The sequence below is a fragment of the Cetorhinus maximus genome, chromosome 8, assembly GCF_964194155.1.
Source record: "Cetorhinus maximus chromosome 8, sCetMax3.hap1.1, whole genome shotgun sequence".
Classification (NCBI taxonomy): Eukaryota; Metazoa; Chordata; class Chondrichthyes; order Lamniformes; family Cetorhinidae; genus Cetorhinus; species Cetorhinus maximus.
Window position 1 is genome coordinate 51366647 of NC_135886.1, and position 20012 is coordinate 51386658.

Genomic DNA, 20012 nt, shown 5'->3' on the forward strand with positions numbered 1-20012 from the left:
GGAAGTGAAGGGGCAGGTGTTGCATCTTCTGCGTGGGCATGGGGAGGTGCCATAGGTGGGGGTTGAGGAGTAGGGGGTGATGGAGGAGTGGACCAGGGTGTCCCGGAGGGAACGATCCCTACGGAATGCCGTCAGGGGGGGTGAAGGGAAGATGTGTTTGGTGGTGGCATCATGCTGGAGTTGGCGGAAATGGCGGAGGATGATCCTTTGAATGCGGAGGCTGGTGGGGTGATAAGTGAGGACAAGGGGGACCCTATCATGTTTCTGGGAAGGAGGAGAAGGCGTGAGGGAGGATGCGCGGGATATGGGCCGGACACGGTTGAGGGCCCTGTGATTGGAAGATGGGGTGAGGACGGAGGGACAAGCAGGGGTGGAGGGTCCCAGATGGGTGTTGGTGTCGATGAGTTGTTGGAGCTTGCGTTCCTTAGCACTTGAGAGAAAGAGAAAAAGTTTCTTGTTGAGGCGACGGATGAGGCGAAGAATAAAATGAAACTCGGGGCACGCGCAGCTTTGAAAAAGGGTGCTAATTAAGTGCTAAGGAATGCAAGCTCCAACAACTCATCGACACCAACACCCATCTGGGACCCTCCACCCCTGCTTGTCCCTCCGTCCTCACCCCATCTTCCAATCCCAGCCCCAGCCGCGTATTCACTATACCCCCTGACCTTCCCCTCTCCGATGCTGAACGTTCAGTGCTCAGCAAAGGACTTAGTTTCATACCCTTACGCCCTCATCTCAATGAATTTCGGGCTCGGCATGATGCTGAACTCTTCTTCCGCCGTCTTTGTCTCCGTGCTCACTTCTTTGGGCAGGAGTCCTCTCCCCGTTCAATGGATCCTTTTACCCACCTCCAATATTCTCCCTCCACTTGGACCCCTCCCTCTGGATTCTTACCTTCTCTTGATCTTTTCATTGAGAACTGTCGGCGTGACATTAGCCGTCTCAATTTCTCTGCTCCTCTCACCCATTCTAATCTGTCTCTCTCTGAACTCACTGCACTCCGTTCTCTCAGGTCCAACCCCAACATTGTCATCAAACCCGCTGACAAGGGTGGTGCTGTTGTTGTCTGGCGCATTGACCTCTACCTCGCGGAGGATGAGCGTCAACTCGCAGACACTTCCTCCTACCTCTCCCTGGACCATGACCCCACCACAGAACATCAAGCCATTGTTTCCAGGACTGTCACTGACCTCATCTCCTCTGGAGATCTTCCTCCCACAGCTTCCAACTTGATAGTCGCCCAACCTCGGACGGCCCGCTTCTACCTCCTACCCAAAATCCACAAACAGAACTGTCCTGGCAGACCGATCGTGTCAGCCTGTTCCTGCCCCACGGAACTCATTTCTCGTTATCTTGACTCCCTTCTCTCTCCCCTTGTCCAGTCCCTTCCCACCTACATCCGTGATTCCTCTGACACCTTACGTCACATCAACAATTTCCAGTTCCCTGGCCCCAACCGCTTCCTCTTCACCATGGATGTCCAATCCCTCTACACCTCCATCCCCCACCAGGATGGTCTGAGGGCCCTTAGCTTCTTCCTTGAACAGAGGCCCCAACAATCCCCATCCACCACTACTCTCCTCCGTCTGGCTGAACTTGTTCTCACACTGAACAATTTCTCCTTTAACTCCTCTCACTTCCTCCAAATAAAAGGTGTGGCTATGGGTACCCGCATGGGCCCCAGCTACGCCTGTCTCTTTATGGGGTATGTGGAACATTCCTTGTTCCAGTCCTACTCCAGCCCCCTCCCACAACTCTTTCTCCGGTACATCGATGATTACTTCGGTGCTGCTTCATGCTCTCGTCGGGACCTGGAAAAATTTATTAATTTTGCTTCCAATCTCCACCCCTCCATCATTTTCACATGGTCCATCTCTGACACTTCTCTTCCCTTCCTTGACCTCTCTGTCTCAATTTCTGGTGATAGACTGTCCACCAATATCCATTACAAGCCTACCGACTCCCACAGCTACCTCGACTACAGCTCCTCACACTCCGCTTCCTGTAAAGACTCCATCGCATTCTCTCAGTTCCTTCGCCTCCGTCGCATCTGTTCTGATGACGCTACCTTCAAAAACAGCTCCTCTGACATGTCCTCCTTCTTCCTTAACCGAGGTTTTCCACCCACGGTCGTTGACAGGGCCCTCAACCGTGTCCGGCCCATATCCCGCGCATCCTCCCTCACGCCTTCTCCTCCTTCCCAGAAACATGATAGGGCCCCCCTTGTCCTCACTTATCACCCCACCAGCCTCCGCATTCAAAGGATCATCCTCCGCCATTTCCGCCAACTCCAGCATGATGCCACCACCAAACACATCTTCCCTTCACCCCCCCTGACGGCATTCCGTAGGGATCGTTCCCTCCGGGACACCCTGGTCCACTCCTCCATCACCCCCTACTCCTCAACCCCCACCTATGGCACCTCCCCATGCCCACGCAGAAGATGCAACACCTGCCCCTTCACTTCCTCTCTCCTCACCGTCCAAGGGCCCAAACACTCCTTTCAAGTGAAGCAGCATTTCACTTGCATTTCCCCTAACTTAGTCTACTGCATTCGTTGCTCCCAATGCGGTCTCCTCTACATTGGAGAGACCAAACGCAAACTGGGCGACCGCTTTGCAGAACACCTGCGGTCTGTCCGCAAGAAAGACCCAAACCTCCCTGTCGCTTGCCATTTTAACACTCCACCCTGTTCTCTTGCCCACATGTCTGTCCCTGGCTTGCTGCATTGTTCCAGTGAAGCCCAACGCAAACTGGAGGAACAGCACCTCATCTTCCGACTAGGCACTTTACAGCCTTCCGGGCTGAATATTGAATTCAACAACTTTAGATCTTAAACTCCCCCTCCCCCCATCCCCACCCCATTTCTCCCCCCCCCCCCTTTTTTTTTCAATAATTTATATAGATTCTTCTTTCCCCACCTATTTCCATTATTTTTAAATCTAAAACTAAAACCTTGTTAGTCTTTCCACCCCACCCCCACTAGAGCTGTACTTTGAGTGTCCTGTCTTCAATTCTTAATTAGCACTTTTCTTAGACAAATATCACCACCTTCAACACCTCTTTGATCCTTTTGTCTGTGACATCTTTTGATTATCTGCTCCTATCACTGCTTGCTTATCTCCACAATCACCACACCCTCAACTTCTCTCTCCCCCCCCCGCCCCCCCACCTTAAACCAGTTTATATTTCACCCCTCTCCTAACTATGCTTCAGTTCTGCCGAAGGGCCATGAAGGCTCGAAACGTTAACTGATTTCTTCTCCACCGATGCTGCCAGACCTGCTGAGTTTTTCCAGGTAATTCTGTTTTTGTTATGGTAATGGAGGTGCATGGGACATTGGCTGTAAGGTATGATTTAATGAGAATGGCTATGTCAGGCTGTTGCTTGAATAGCCTGTAGGACAGCTTTCCTAATTTTAACACAAGCCTCCAGATGTTAGTAAGAAGGAATTTGCAGGGATGATTGAGCACAGTGTGTGCTATTTTCATTTTTGATGCCTAGATTGATGCTGGTGATTTGACTGCTTTTATTGCTTTTTGACTTTTTTTAGCAGTTTGGCACAACTGAGTGGTTTGCCACTTCAGATGGCAATTAAAAGTCAACCACATTATGCGGGTCTGGAGTCACATGTAGGCGATACCAAGTAAAAATGACAGAGTTTCTTCTCTAACGAATATTGGTGAATCAGATGGGGTTTTATGGCAATCCAGTATTCCATTGCCACCATCACTGAGACTAGCTTTTAATTCCAAATTAATTTATTGAATTTAACTTCCATCTGCTGCCATGGTGGGTTTTGAACACTTATCCCCAAAGTATTAGCATGGGACTCTGGACTACTAGTCCAGTTCCATTACCTCTACACCACTGTCCCCCATATTTGCAACGACAGTGCAACAAAAATGAATTTCAGTCCTTAAATTTCAAAATTTCCTGTTTGTAGAATCTCACAGTAAGAGTGTTTAAATTATGTCTCACTATAACATGTAATATGTTTCTTCACATCAATCTGAAAATGATGTTAGTGTACTTTTATCTGTTCTCTCAAATAGAAATTATTTATCTTTAAAAACTATCCATTTCAAGGTACAACAGTTGCAACAGCAGTGTAAACAAAAAGACGGCGAGCTTCATGAAACATGGATTCATCTACAAGAGTCCAAACTCAGATGTGATCAGCTAGAGGAAGCAATCAGTAAGTGATTTTACCTCTTTTGGTCAATGTAAGTTTAATTTATGTGATGGCAAGCTCGAGGAGTGAGGGGGAGAAAGAATTGGAATTTTGCAAATCTATGGAATCCAGGATGGAGTAATGCAGTTACCTTAATTTGACTTTTGACAAGTTGTGTTATTTATCAATAAAACAGCAAAATAATATCACCTTCATCAAGTGTTATTACTTGGGCCTGGTTGCTATGCAGTTCTGCTTTGCAATCCTGGACAACTTAATCCGTCTCCTACGAGGCAATATCATGAGACATGGAGACTGTGGCTACAAGAGCTAGTCAGAGACTCGGAATCCTGCAGTGAGTAACTCACCTCCTGACTCCCCAAAGCCTGTCCACAATCTACAAGGCACAAGTCAGGAATGTAAGGGAATATTCTCCATTTGCTTGATGAGTGCAGTTCCAATAACACTCAAGAAGCTTGACACCATCCAGGACAAAGCAGCTCGTTTGATTGGCACCCAATCCACAAGTATTCATTCCCTCCAACACTGATGCACAGTAGCAGCAGTGTGTACCCTCTACAAGATACACTGCAGGACCTCACCAAGACTGCTTAGACAGCACTTTCCAAACCCACGACCACTACCATCTAGAAGGACAAGGGCAGCAGATACATGGGAACACCACCACCTGGAAGTTTCCTTCCAAGCCACTTACCATCCTGACTTGGAAGTATATCGCCGTTCCTTCACTGTCGCTGGATCAAAATCCTGGAACTCCATCCCTAACAGCACTGTGGATGTACCTACACCACAGGGACTGCAGCGGTTCAAGAAGGCAGCTCACCACCGTCTTCTGAAGGGCAGTTAGGGATGGACAATAAATGCTGGCCTAGCCAGCGACGCCCACGTCAATCCCCAAATGAATAAAACTAAATACATGTAATTCAAGAATATTTAAAATATTGCTGTGATTTCCTGAGGATTTCTTAAGATATGTAAAGGCATAGCTCTAGGCCTGAATAAAATCTCCTCTTTGGAGAAATAATTTCCTGGCCTTTGTTAGTTCATCTCCTAAAGTTAATCTCTTGATTTTGGCTTGACATTGATTGTCTTACAATTTTGATTTTTTGGGGTATTTGCATTTTATTTGGTATATTAGTTTATCTTTTGTTTTTGCAATTTGTATCTTTTTCTGCTTCATTTTTAACAATTTTAGAATTTTGAGGAGCATAAAATTCAAAGATAAGCACTTTGATATATTCAGGATTGAAAAATTTCTGCCATTTGTCATAATTTTGACTTTGGGATCATGAAATTCCGTCTTTTTAATTTTGTTTCCAACTTCCGCAGAGGTGCATTGAAATATATCACTCTTACAAACGCAACAACAGATAGAGAATGGGCTTCCTATTGTTTCTGGCAGAGGGGGATGCATGTGTCCCTGTGAAATGTGTTGATGTGATTTGGCATTGTTGGACGTGGTGCAGAAGAGCAAGCTGCACCTCGACCTGGATAAACCTTTTTTTCTCTCTCCCCAGTGACCCCAGATCCCCTGTAGGAAACAACAGGTGAGAGCCCCCTTTCAGACTGTTGTGCACCCTTGGCCTGATGAACACTCTCTCTCTTTTTCTCTTAGACCAGTATATGTGAGTTTAGGAATGGGAGACAGTTTGCTGAACTTTTGTGTGCCTACCTCATTGTCTGGTTATTAAGAACCAGGTATTCGACCTTTCCTCTACTTGTGCTCTAATCTCTGTATTCTCTAAAGCTGCTTAGCTCTATTGACCAGTAAGGGAAATGGAACTGCACCATTGAAAATTAGCATAGTCAATTGTGTTGACAGATGGCACAGAGCATTCAGCTTGTCATCCAGTTTTAGCAAACTTTGCAAAATGAGGCAAAAATATAAATTTCAGAAACATAGCTTAAATTAGTTTGGAGATTGTGGCTTCCACCATATGTTTGGAGACATCAGTTACAGTGGGCTAGATTTTGCGGGGGACATATTGTTCGCCTGCCCGTTGCAGGAGTTGACCGGCAGCTGACAAGCCGAGAAAAGTCTGTCCCGTGGCCAAAACGTGCTGCCGACAACCTAAACAGACTGCGATTAGGACTTCCAACTCTCACTGGGAGGAAGGCCCACCCTCGAGAATTGGATGGCAGCTCTAGTAGTATCAGCAGTGCCAGAACTGAATACTTGTAGCTGCTTGGGCTACAAGTAAGCCCACCAAGAAGACAGCCATGGTGACCAGACCCAGGTATGTCGGGGGTCTTGATCTGGAAGGGATTGGGCAGTATAGGGAGAGGGTTGAGGGGCATGGGAGGGCGTGTTTTGGAGGCCAGGCACGTGAACAAAGGGGAGAGCAACATTTTGGTTGAGGGTGCCCCTATTACGCAAAGGGGACCCCTTGAATGTTGTGCCCCTCTTCCTTCCTGCCTTTACAAAATTCTATTCAAATAATGGCCTGCCCACTTCTAACCGTCTGCCCGCATTGAGCATTTTATGGCATGGGCAGCATATTATCCGGGCAATTGGCTTGGTGCTAGCTCAATAATTTATTTAATTATTTATTTAAAAATGGCCAGTGGGCTGCCGATTTTGGCTCCCACCCATCTATCATATTATGGGGGACAGCTTGGGGCTGGGTGGGAAGGTGGTGGGTTTGGCCCCCACACCCCCACCCGCTGAAAACGCACCCAGCGGTGGGGGGGCGGGGGGGGTGGCATAAAATCCAGCCCAGTGATTCAAAGTTCTCATGTACATAACAGCAATTTGTGTTCATAAAGGGACTTTAATGTCATAAAATACCCCAATGTGCTTCAAAGGAACATTACAAAACAAAGTATGACCAAGCCACGGAAGGAGATATTAGGCCAGATGACCAAAATCTTGGTCATTATGTAGGTTTTAAGGAGTGTCTTTAAAGGAGAAAATCGAGGTAGAGAGGCAGAAAGGTGTAGGGACGGAATCCCAGAGCTTAGGGCCTTGGCAGCTGAAGGCATGGCCACCAATGGTACCAATGACATAGGTAAAAAGAGGGATGCAGTCCTGAATGCAGAATACAAGGAGCTAGGAAATAAATTAAAAAGCAAGACCTCAAAGGTAGTAATCTCACGATTACTCCCAGTGCCACGTGCTAGCAAGATTAGGAACAGGCCTATTCGGAGAACAGACCAGGTGAATGTGTGACTAGAGACATGGTGTAAGAGGGAGGGATTTAGATTCCTGGGGCATTGGGACCGATTCTGGGGGTTTGTCACAAGGAACTTGTTAGTGACTTCCCGTGCTTCCCGTTCCTTGATCCGAATGATGTCGGCTGGTGGGTCTTCCTCAGGAAAAGTGCTCCATATGGGGCGGCGAGATGGAAGGGTTGAGCAGGTCATTATGGAGTGCTAAGTGACGTGCAGCATGGATGGTTTCATCCATCTTGTGGGTTTTCATCAGTCGGTGGATGTGTGGCAGAGTGATGTTTACAAGGACAGGAAGCCAGGGGAGAGGTGTTGAGTGGAGAGTTCCAGTTATGATGTGCACTGTTGCATTCAGTTGAGTGTCAGCAAAATGTGTGGATGATGACCTTTGCCAGACAGGTACACTGTACCCTGCTGCAGCGTATGATAGGGCAAGTGTTGTAATTATATGATTCCTTGTTGTAAAATAAAGGAATTTTGTTTTCAGCCACTTTCATCATCGTATATTAAGATGGCTTAGCATCATCAGTCTTTCTTCTGAGTTGAAGTTTGAGTACCTGTCTCACCCCAGGACAGGAATACATAATTTAGGTGAACACTTTAGTGGTGTATTGTCAGAGATACCATCTTTTAGATGAGATGTTAAACTCCGTGCCTTTACCTGTTCAGATGGTGTAAAAGATTCTGTTACGACCGCAGCCGATGTCATTTGCTGAGCAAGCCAAATCCCAAGGGGAAACTTGTCCCACTGGTTATAACCCTTCTTTTGGCATTTTGAAAACAAAGGGAAAAACCACTGATCCCAGGAGCATAGAACCCCAGTAACACTTTTAAGATTTTAAAATTAAAAGATTTATTAACACGAAGAAAAGAAACTTAAGCACACAAGATTAAAGTTATACGGGGCAGAATTTTGAGTTTGGTGGGCGGGCACAGTTGGCGGGCCAGGGATTGGCCAGGAAACCCGACCGCAATTTCATGCTGGCGGGCAAATTAAGGCTGGCCCAGTGTAAAATGTGGCTCCCCACTGGTTGGGAAGGGCCGAGCAGGGCAGGGGGCTTATCGGCGACTGGGTCCAATGGTGACCTGGCGGCCGGTTTACAACAGCACAGACAGCCCCTGGAAGGCTGTCACAGAAGAACATCTGTTCTGCATTAGAAAACTCATGTGATGGAGTCAAGTGCAGCTGGAGATGCCAGGTGGGAGGGAAGGTCGAGTGAGCACTCGGCCTCCTGCTTTTGTGCATCGCGGTGCTCCTGGAGGAGATGGATGCCAGGACGGACAACCTAGTACCCACTGATGGGAGGAGAAGGCCACCGCACCTCACAAAGAGGGCATGGGAGGAGGTTGCATTGCTCATTAGCAGCCATGACGTGGTGTGGCGCACATTGGTGCAATGCCGGAAGAGGTGCAATGACCTTCTGCGCTCAGGAAGGGTGAGTACCATGTTGGCATGGGTCACTGTGCAGAAGCGTTAAGGTGTGGCCATCTCTCTCCCCCTCCCCCCCCGTGGACCTCTGGGATGCTAGAGCCTGAGTGCCAACTGTTAATGATGCCAGAGCTGGCCAAGATGGTGAGCCCTGGCTGCTTGGACTGAGTGCCTTGTGACTTGAGGGCCATGACTCGGATGTGCCCTGCGAGGTGTTCCTCAGCCGGGGTTGGCAAGGCTGCAATGGTGCTGCAGGTGGAGAGTGGACTAATCAATGCTCCTCTGTCCTTCCAGGAGAAGACGAGCCATAACCAGAGAGGTCACGTACAGGCGGAGGCCCGCTCAACCTGCTGCTGCTGACCACGTATGAGCAGGACGCCCTTGAGCTGGAGAGCCGGCACGCTCCATGTGCAACTGGGTGTGGAGAGGCGGGGATGCCAGATGAAGATAAGAGCGCAGTGCACAGGGATGAGAGTTTTTGACTGTGCAACCATTCTAGTGTTGTCTCTTCATTGATGGGAGCCTCAAAACTGGAGTCCCCATTGATCAATGGAAGATGATGGCACCATGATGCAGATCTCCATTGTCTCACCAGGGTGCCTGGCATGCACAGTGACAGTGTGATGACTTTAACAAATAATATCTTCTTGTTCTCCCTTTTAGATTCGCCACACGTGCTCGCTTTCTGGACCCCGAAGGGCCACCCCTGACGTTGGAGAACCACCAGGCTTTATTTCCACCTGCATCACACCTGCTCTCTGAGCTAGGCACCAGCGCAGATACCAGCACCTCGATGGGCGTTAGATCGGCGGCTAGAAAGTCAGTGTACATTGGTGAGGGCACTTCACACTCGCTTGAGGTGCAGGCAGAGGCAGAGAGTGCCCAGGGCGCGGTAGGTGGAGGACTGCTGGGGACCAGGACAATGCTCAGTCGATGGCAGATGATGAGCCTTTGAGGTTGTCCATTAGGCAGCAGATGCTGGATGTCCAGCATGATGTGCAGGAGGATCTGGCGGCAATCCATGAGGGTCTGCATGCCACGGTTTCTGTTGTGGAGGAGTCCATGTGGAGCATGAGCACTGCGTTGATCCTCATGGCCGAGCGCATTGCCTCTTCCATTGAGAGAGTGGTGACTCTCATGGAGAGGCAGCTCCAGAGACAGAATGAGAAGTTCCTGGGGTTGCACTCGGACCTGCAAGCCCTCACACAGGCAATGACCTCAGGTGGTTCCTGCCAGTGTGGGAGATGGATTAGGCAGTATCCCAGCTTGGTGCCTGTCCACCAATAATGAGCAGGGAGGTCCAGAATGACCTCATGTTGGCGCATGAGCTGCTTGTTGTCTCTGCTGGTTCCTCTTAGGGCACTCTGGATGACGGCAGCAGCTTCTCTGACCTTCCACCAGTGACCATGGCATTTGATGAGGCTGTGATTGCTGGGGAGCTGCCAGCCGTGGCACTGGCCGCTCCCTCCCAGGCGGGGCCAGCACAGGCTCCACTGGCCAGAGGACGATTGCCAAGGTCTTAAAGACCAACAAGACAGCAGAGTCAGTTGGCTGTCTCCACTGCCAGTGCCAGCGAGGGAGGGTGGCACCAAGATGTAGCACTCAGAAGCGTAAGCTGAAGCATGAGCACAAGAGGGACAGTTCACAGGTGATTTTCTGTTCATCTATGTTTGGTTTATATGTCTGCTGGTGGACATCAACACAAGCAATGGTAATGTCGTTATGCATTCAGTGTGACAATAACATTAAATTTGCTTTGGTCCTGATGGCCTGAGTATGCTTCACATTTTTTCCTTCTGGTGCAGGGTATGCCATTATGTAATGGTGGACGTGGGTGGCTGGATACTTAATTGCACAGGCATTGAGTGGACTTTGGGTGCAAATGAAAAGGTCATTTCTGACATCTGGGATGAAGGCGACAGCTTTGGCATGAGGTGGAAGCAGATCTTTTGTAGTCTAGCTGAAGGAGCGTTGGATCAAAGTGTCCCTGGTGTCCCTGCCTTGCTGGAGGTTACCCAGGTCTGCCTCCACGCCATCAGCATTCTCCTCACCGTGCTCCTCTTCTGACTGGTTCATCATCTGTGGTCTGTACAGCTGCGTTAAGGTCCTCTTCCTGCAGTGGCTCCCCCCTTGCCAGTGCCAGACTGTGGTGAGCGCAGCATGCAACCACTATCAGTGATACCCGCACTGGGGGTTATTGTAGTGCTCCCCCTGAACGGTCCAGGTATTGGAAGCGTATCTTGAGAAGGCCGATGGTCCTGTCTACCACTGCCCTTGTGGAGGCATGAGTCCTATTGTAACGCTGCTCTGCCTCTGTTCTTGGGTGGTGGAAAGGTGTCATAAGCCACCTTTTCAAGGGGTAGCCCTTGTCACCCAGCAGCCATCCACCCAGTCGGGCTGGAGTGCTGAAGAGCTTCGGCACCTGGGTGTCTCAGGATATAAGCGTGATGGGAGCTGCTAGGGTTCCTTGTACAGACTTGCAGAATCTGCATCCTGTGGTCACACAGTATTTGCATGTTCATGGAGTGGAATCCCTTCCTGTTGACAAAGGCACCTGGTTGACCCGCTGGTACCTTGATGACCACGTATGTGCAGTCAATGGCACCCTGGATGTGAAGGAACCCAGCAATCGCTGCAAATCCTCTGGCTTGTTCAGCCTGGCTGGCCTCGTCCGCACAGTAAAGAATAAAGGTCTGTACCCGCCTGAACAGAGCTTCTGCCACCATCTTCACCCAATTGTGGACTTCTGATTGAGAGACTCCACACAGATCCCCCACTGGCCCCTGGAAAGAGCTGGAGGCGTAGGATTTGAGAGCCACTGTGACCTTCAGAGCCACTGGCATGGGGTGTCCACCCAAACAGTTGGAGCTGATCTCAGGCACAATCATTTGACAAATGGAGTTCACGGTCTCCCTTGAGAGGCAGAGCCCCCTTCAGCATTGCACCTCAGACATTTTGAGGTAGCTGCATCGCCACCTGTAAACCTTGGCAGCAGGATAGTGGTATCTTCTGCAGCCCCTTCTGCTTTGGACTTCCTGCTGGCCCTGTGCCCCTTGTGCCTGTGCCTCGCCCCCCCACAGGTCCCTCCCCTGGAAGTTGCATTGGGACATCTGGCCTCCTTTCCCTTCTGCCCCTTTCTTCCTCCTCAGAGGAGGTGCCACCAGCAGAGACCACAGTTCCCGTAACCAGGGTAATGGAAGGCTGCCTGTTACTTGGAAGAGTCCACATGGTCTGAATCCTCCGGGGGCCTTGCAGACACCAATAAGTCCTGAAATGAAGCTAGGAAATGCCAAGAATGAAGCCCCGAACAGAGATTAAGCTACCAAGTACTGATAAGCAACCAGCAGCAAACTATTTGCAGAACTTCTCACTATTCACACTACCAATGCTGCTGACACTTTTTATCCCACCCTTGGATGAGGTTTAACAAATTGTCGGCAGCCTGCCTGCCCGTTTTGCCTGTGAGACGAGTGCGAAATCGCACGGCAATGTAAAATCCAGCTTAATTGCCTTTTAAATGGCCTTACCTGGCCTTGTAGTTGATGGCTAGTGGGGCTCCAACTCCCGCGCCCACCTGCTGACCGAAATATCGTGCAAGTGCATGATGACATCCGGCGCTCACTGATGTCATCACATGCTATTTTATGCTTGAGCGGGTCAGGCACACGCCCGCCCGCTTAGCGCAAAATTCTACCCACAGTTAAAACAGTCTTACAAAACATCCACCCCCCCCAAATAAACCCACTTGGTCAGAACACACAAGTAAGCTACTTGGCAACAACTCCATTAGAGATTTTTAACCACAAAAAATCTGTAATATTACCCAAGGTAAAAACTGCAGTCACTTTACTAAAGGGTATACCACACGACTTTTCATTCTCTTCCACTCTGCTGTGGAAATCCAAAAGAAAGGTTCAGAAACAGACTTCTTTCTGAAAACAAAGACTTTTCTGGCTTGAAACTGGATGGCTGCTTCAGATTCCACACCTCCTCTCAGCACAGAGCTGGTCTCAGAACATCTTCCCCACAAGGCCACCACAACTCAACTAAACACCTTTATCTTAGTATTTTTTTCCCTTTCATCTTTGATTCCATTGTTCTCAAACACATCTTTAAACTCAACTTTTCCAAATATAAAAATCTTTCATGTTTTCCTTTTGCCTCCACTTGCGGGTCAAATAAAATTTAATAACCTTCCCCTGTTAATTTAAGAAACCTTTGTAAGTTCTCAAACTCCCTTGTCGCTTCTACACTCTCCTTTGAAATTTAACAGTTGAAAAGTCAAGTCCCTAACTATCATCGAATGCAAATTTTAAAACCCAACCTATTGTAAATCCACCTCGCCAAAATCTCTTATTGCAAATGCATGCGTCTAGCACCTTTACCTTTTATCTCCCAATTCCCACAAACAAGCTGTCTTGATTAATCTTTCCAGTTTAATTTATCATGGACACACACACACCAACACACACACATGCACACACAGACACACATCCTTCTTTACAGAGTACCACCATATTCAATAATTATGTAAAATAATCACATGCATATTCAGAATTTTATGACACTGTTTACAGAACAGTATTCTACCCAACATTTATATCCTAACCAACACTGAAGAGGATCTCCTGGTAACCTGTGATAATTTCTTGAATGCTTGTAAGAAAATTGACCTCGCTGTCAATCTGAAGAAGATGGAAACAAAGGGTGCAAAATTCATTTACACCAATTTTTGGGCAGTGCATTAGGTGGAGAGTGAGAGGTGGAGCTGAAATTCACAGCATGCCCAAGCCTGTTCAGATCATGGTGGGTAAGACACAATGTTTTACCTCATCTGAATGATCGTGGTTCAAGTTCCTGTGCTTCCATTGTTGGTTTCCTCTTAATGCTGCTGGCGATTTCTGCATACAGCCGGAGACACTGATAGTCTTGGTTGCTCCACACTGATGGATGCAATGTGGGAGGCATTAGTAATACAGGTGGACAGGAGGTAAGGTGCCATGGTCCTGAGAGGGGCCAATCTTAAGCAGGATTTAAGCACACGGAATACATGAAAGTTCCAGCAAAGTGATATTTTATTCCAGTGGCATCAAAGCTATAAATGCATTCATGTAAAAGCTTATCCTAAAGAAACAAATTCCTTACAGTGGAAGACTGTTGCTTTGGTGGGCCTCGATTCCGAGTTTCCCAGCCACATTCCCTTGGGTTTTTATGGCCCGGGATAAAAAGTGATCCCACACGGATACTTTGACTTGCCGACTCAATTATGGGGCTGGGCGTTTTAGACACCCCGCAGCTCCTCACCCCCAGCTATTTCCATGGAGCTAGGCCCATTTTGGTGGGAGAACATGGTTCACACAGCTCAGATGAGTTGTGAACCATGGAGAGTCTTAGTCTGAAGTCGGGAACATTTTGACAGTCAAGTTCGAAAGGTGTTGACATCTTCGCATGTCATAATGCAATGGTGTATGATAAATCAAATATGTTTTTATTAGAGTGGTTAATGATAGGGTTTTTTGTATCGGAAAGGTGACCATTAAATTGACCAGCATTATGAAAACATTCAGTTTCATTAGAGTACTTTATCCAGTGGGGAATGTGCTTTTCTGCATTCAGCAGTATTAAGATTGAGATTTTAATGTGTCAGTTGGACTCTGTGATTTATTGTTTCCTTTGATTGACAGTCAAGCATCTGTTGAGCCTTTGAAGCAAGCGACAGATGGCCATCTGTTCAGGCTACTTAAAAAGGTTTCAATATAGTCAGCTCAACCATATGTTCAGCCTTTGAATCAGTGCAACAGATGACCATGTATTCTCCTAGTTTAGGGAGAGACGGTAGCTTAGTGGTAATGTCACTGGACTAGTAATCCAGAAGCCAAATAATTTTCAATACCTCTCTGGCCACAGGAGAGGTGCCAGAGGACTGGAGGACAGCCAATGTGGTACCGTTATTAAAGAAACGGGGAAGGGATAAACCAGGGAACTACAGGCCAGTCAGTCTAACCTCAGTGGTGGGGAAACTATTGGAAGCAATTCTGAGGGACAGAATTAATCTACACTTGGAGAGGCAGGGATTAATCAAGGACAGTCAGCATGGTTTTGTTAAGGGGAGGTCATGTTTGATCAATTTGATTGAATTTTTCGAAGAGGTGACCAGGTATGTAGATGAGGGCAATGTATTTGACTTAGCCTACTTGGACTTCAGCAAGGCTTTTGATAAGGTCCCGCATGGGAGACTGATAACGAAGGTAAGAGCCCATGAGATCCAAGGCAATTTGACAAATTGAATCCAGAATTGGCTGAGTGGCAGGAAGCAGAGGGTGATGGTCGAGGGGTGTTTTTGTGACTGGATGCCTGTGTCCAGTGGGGTTCCACAGGGATCGGTGTTGGGTCCCTTGCTGTTTGTGGTATATATAAACAATTTAGACTTGAATGTAGGAAGGTTGATCAGTAAGTTCGCGGATGACACGAAAATTGGTGGGGTGGTAAATAATGAGGATAGCCTTAGATTACAGGAGGATATAGATGGGCTGGTCAGATGGGCTGATCAATGGCAAATGGAATTTAATCTGGATAAGTGTGAGGTGATGCACTTGGGCAGGACAAACAAGGCACGGGAATACACGATGAATGGTAGGACCCTGGGAAGTACCGAGAATCGGAGGGACCTTGGTGTGCATGTCCACCGCTCCTTAAGATAGCGGGACAGGTAGATAAGGTGGTTAAGAAGGCATATGGGATACTTGCCTTTATTAGCCAAGGCATAGAATATAAGAGCAGGGAGGTTATGCTGGAACTGTATAAAATGCTGTTTAGGCCACAGCTAGAGTACTGCATGCAGTTCTGGAATCCACATTATAGGAAGGATGTGATTGCACTAGAGAGAATGCAGAGGAGATTTACCAGGATGTTGCCTAGGCCGGAGAGTTTAAGTTATGAGGAGAGATTGAATAGACTGGGGTTATTTTCCCTGGAGCAGAGGAGATTGAGGGGTGACATGATTGAGGTGTATAAAATTATGAGGGGCATAAATAGGGTAGACAGGAAGGAACTTTTCCCTTTGGTGGAGCGATCAATAACCAGGGGGCATAGATTTAAGGTAAGGGACAGGAGGTTTAGAGGGGATGTGAGGAAGAATTTTTTCACCCAGAGGGCGGTGGGCATCTGGAACTCACTGCCTGAAAAGGTGGTAGAGGCAGAAACCTTCATAACATTTAAGAAGTATTTGGATGTGCACTTGTGATGCCATGGCACACAAGGCTATGTGCTGGAAAATGGGATTAGGTACTTGTTTGACCAGTGCAGCCTCGATGGGCCAAAGGGCCTTTTTCTGTGCTGTACATCTCTGACTCTTATGACTCTAAGCCCAGGCTAATGCTCTGGGAACACTGGTTCAAATTGGCAGCTGGTGGAATTTAAGTTCAATTAATAAATCAGAATTAAAAAACTGGTCTCAGTTATAGTGACCATGAAACCACTATTGATTGTCATGAAAACCTACCTGGTTCGTTATTGTCCTTTTGGGAAGGAAATCTGCTGCCCTTACCTGGTGTGGCCTACATGTGACTCCAGACACACAGCAAAGCGATTGACTCTTAAACGGCCTAGGAAGCCACTCAGTTGTATCAAACTGCTACGACGTCTAATAAAAGGAATGAAACCGGACAGAGCACCTGGCATTGACCTAAGTACTGGAAATGACAATGGCCCTGTCGACCTTGCAAAGTTCCCCTAACTAACATCTGGGGCTTGTACCAAAATTAGGAGAGCTGTCCCACAAATTAGTCAACCAACAGCCTGACATGGCCATACTCACAGAATCATACCTTACAGGCAATGTCCCAGACACCACCATCACCATCCCTGAGTGTGTCCTGTCCTACTGACAGGACAGACCCACCACAGGTGGAGGTACAGTGGTGTACAATTGGGAGGGTGTAGCCCTGGGAGTGCTCAGCATTGATCCTTGAAGTCTCATGGCATCATGTCAAATCATGTAAAGTAAACATCCTGCTGGTTACCACCCATGGCCCTCACTCAGCTGATGAATCATTACTCCTCCATGTTAAACACAACTTGGAAGATGCACTGAGAATGACAAGAACACAGAATATACTCTGGGTGAGGGACTTCAATGTCCATCAGCAAGAATGGCTCGGTAGCACCACTAATGACCGAGCTGGCCGAGTCTTAAAGGACATAACTGCTAGACTGGATCTGCAGCAGGTAGTGAGGGGGCCAACAATGGGGGAAACCTACTTGACCTCATCCTCACCAATCTACCTGTCGCAGATGTGTCTGACATGACAGTATTGGTAGGAGTGACCACCACACAGTTCTTGTGGAGACGAAGTCCTGTCTTCACATTGAGGATACCCTCCATCATGTGTGGTACTACCAACGTGCTAAATGGGATAGTTTTCAAACAAATCTAGCAACTTAAAACTGGGCATCCATGAGGCGTTGTGGGCCATCATCAGCAGCAGAATTGTATAGAACCATAATCTGTAACCTCATGGCCCAGCATATCCCCTACTCTACCATTACCATCAAGACAGAGGATTAATCCTGGTTCAATGAAGAGTGCAGGGGAGCATGCCATGAACAGCATACATAAAAATGAAGTGTCAACCTGGTGAAGCTACAATACAGGACTAATTGCATGGCCACATGCCAAACAACAAAAGCAGCATGCAATAGACAGAGTTAAGCGATTCCACAGCCAACAGATCAGACCTAAGCTCTCCAGTGCTGCCACATCCAGTCGTGAATGGTGGTAGACAATTAAATAACTACCCAGAGGAGGAGGCTCTACAAATATCCCCATGCTCAATGATGGGAGAGCCCAGCACATCAGTGCAAAAGTTAAGGCTGAAGCATTTGCAGCATTCCTCAGCCAGAAGCACTGAGTGGATGATTCATTTCGATCTCCCCCTGAGATCCTCAGCATCGCAGATGCCAGTCTTCAGCCAATTCGATTCACTCCACATGATATCAAGAAACAGCTGAAAGCTTGGGATACTGCAAAGGCTACGGTCCCTGACAACATTCCGGCAATAGTACTGAAGACTGGCGCTCCAGAACTAACCGTGCCTCTATTCAAGCTGTTCCAGTACAGTTACAGCACTGGCATCAACCCAACAGTTTGAAAAATTGTCCAAGTATGTCCTGCACACAAAAAGCAGGACAAATCCAATCCAGCCAATTACCACCCCACTGGTCTACTCTTGATCATCAGCAAAGTTATGGAAGGGTTCGTCAACAGTTCTATCAAGCAGCACTTATTCAGCAATAACCTGCTCACTGACGCTCAGTTTGGGTTCCACCAGGGCCACTCAACTCCTGACCTCATTACTGTTTTGGTCCAAACATGGACAAAAGAGTTGAACTCAAGAGGTGAGGTGAGAGTGACTGCCCTTGATATCAAGGCCACATTTGACCGAGTGTGGCATCAAGGAGCCCTAGCAAAACTGGAGTCAATGGGAATTGGGGAAAACTCTCCACTGATTGGAGTCATACCTTGCACAAAGGAAGACAGTTGTGGTTGTTGAAGATTCATCATCTCAGTCTCAGGACATCACTGCAGGAGTTCCTCAGGGTAGTGTCCTAGGCCCAACCATTTTCCTCTGCTTCAATGGCCTTCCCCCCCATCAGAAGATCAGAAGTGGGGATGTTCACTGATGATTGCACAATGTTCAGCACCGTTCGTGACTCCTCAAAGATTGATGCAGTCCATGTCCATATGCAGCAAGACCTGGACAGCATTCAGGCTTGGGCTGATTATTGGCAAGTTACATTCAGGCCACAGAACTGCGAGGCAATGATCATCTCCAAGAAGAGAGAATCCAACAATTATCCCTTGACATTCAATGGCATCACCATCGCTGAATCTCCCACTATCAACATCTGGCAGGGTGGGGGGTGAGGGGGGTGGGCAGGTTACCATTGACCAGAGACTGAACTGGACCAGCCATATAAATATGTGGCTGCAAGAGCAGGTCAGAGGCTGGGAGTTCTGCGATGAGTAACTCACCTCCTGACTCCCTAAAGCCTGTCCACCATCTACAAGGAGGAGTGTGATTGAATACCCTCCACTTGCCTGGATGTGTGTCTCTCCAACATCACTGAAGAAGCTCGACATCATCCAGGACAAAGCAGCCCACTTGATTGGCACCCCATCCACGACCTTCAACATTTACCCCTCCACCACCGACACACAGTGGCAGCAGTGTATACCATTTATAAGGTGCATTGCAGCAACTCACCAAGGCTCCTTCGACAGCACCTTCCAAACCTGTAACCCCTACCACCAAGGACAAGGGCAGCAGATGCATGGGAACACCACCACTTGACTTGGAACTATATTGCTGCTCCCTCACTGTCACTGGGTCAAAATCTTGGAACACACTCACTAATAGCACTGTGTGTGTACTTACACCAGGTGGACTGCAGTGGTTCAAGAAAATGGCTCACCATCATCTCAAGGGCAATTAGGGATGGCAATATATGTTGGCTTTGCCAGCGATGCTCACATCCTGTGAAAGAATAAAAGAAAGGCACTAATGTATTTAGCTCTGTAGGCTTTGTTGACACAGCTATCAAGGTAAGCTATGCTTTGATTGATAATTTTGAGTACTTAATAGGATTAACTTTTTTTAAGAGGTTTTTGAATGGCTGATTGTTCATTCTGACAATTTCATGAGCATCTCAAAGAGTTTCCAATACTATTACAGGGTTCATGAGTTTTGTCCATGGTGCATACTGGGTGAGTGGGCATGGCATTGTGGAGAGAGCCTGGGGTATAAAGAGAGGCATAGAGCGTGGATGAAGGATGAGGGAAGGTGAGGATTGAGGGCTAGATTGCCTAACAGTCATGTACATAACTGGGCTGATGTCCCAGGGAAGGAAAGCGGGCTTTCTAACTTTAAGGGGAGGAGATAGCGTAGTGGCATTGTCGCTGGGCTAGTAATCCAGACCTCCATGATAATGCTCTGGAGACCCGGATTCGAAGCCAGCCGTGGAAGATGGTGGAATTTGAATTCGATAAAAATCTGGAATTAAAACTCTAATGATGACCATGAAACCACTGTCGATTGTTGTAAAAACCTATCTGGTTCACTAATAAGAAACTCTGCTGACCTTGTCTGGCCTACATGTGACTCCAGACTCACAGCAATGTGGTTGACTTTTGAATGCCCACTGAACAAGGGCAATTAGGGA

The 20012-nt window shown here is 47.7% G+C and overlaps 1 protein-coding gene across 1 annotated transcript in view; it reads left to right on the forward strand.

The window, feature by feature from the left end:
- sycp1 (synaptonemal complex protein 1) overlaps positions 1–20012 on the forward strand; it is a 270092-nt gene that overhangs the window by 106267 nt on the left and 143813 nt on the right. Inside the window, exon 6 of the mRNA XM_078546139.1 lies at positions 4090–4198. Coding sequence (XP_078402265.1) covers positions 4090–4198 — 109 coding nt within the window. The remainder of the gene's footprint in view (positions 1–4089; positions 4199–20012) is intronic.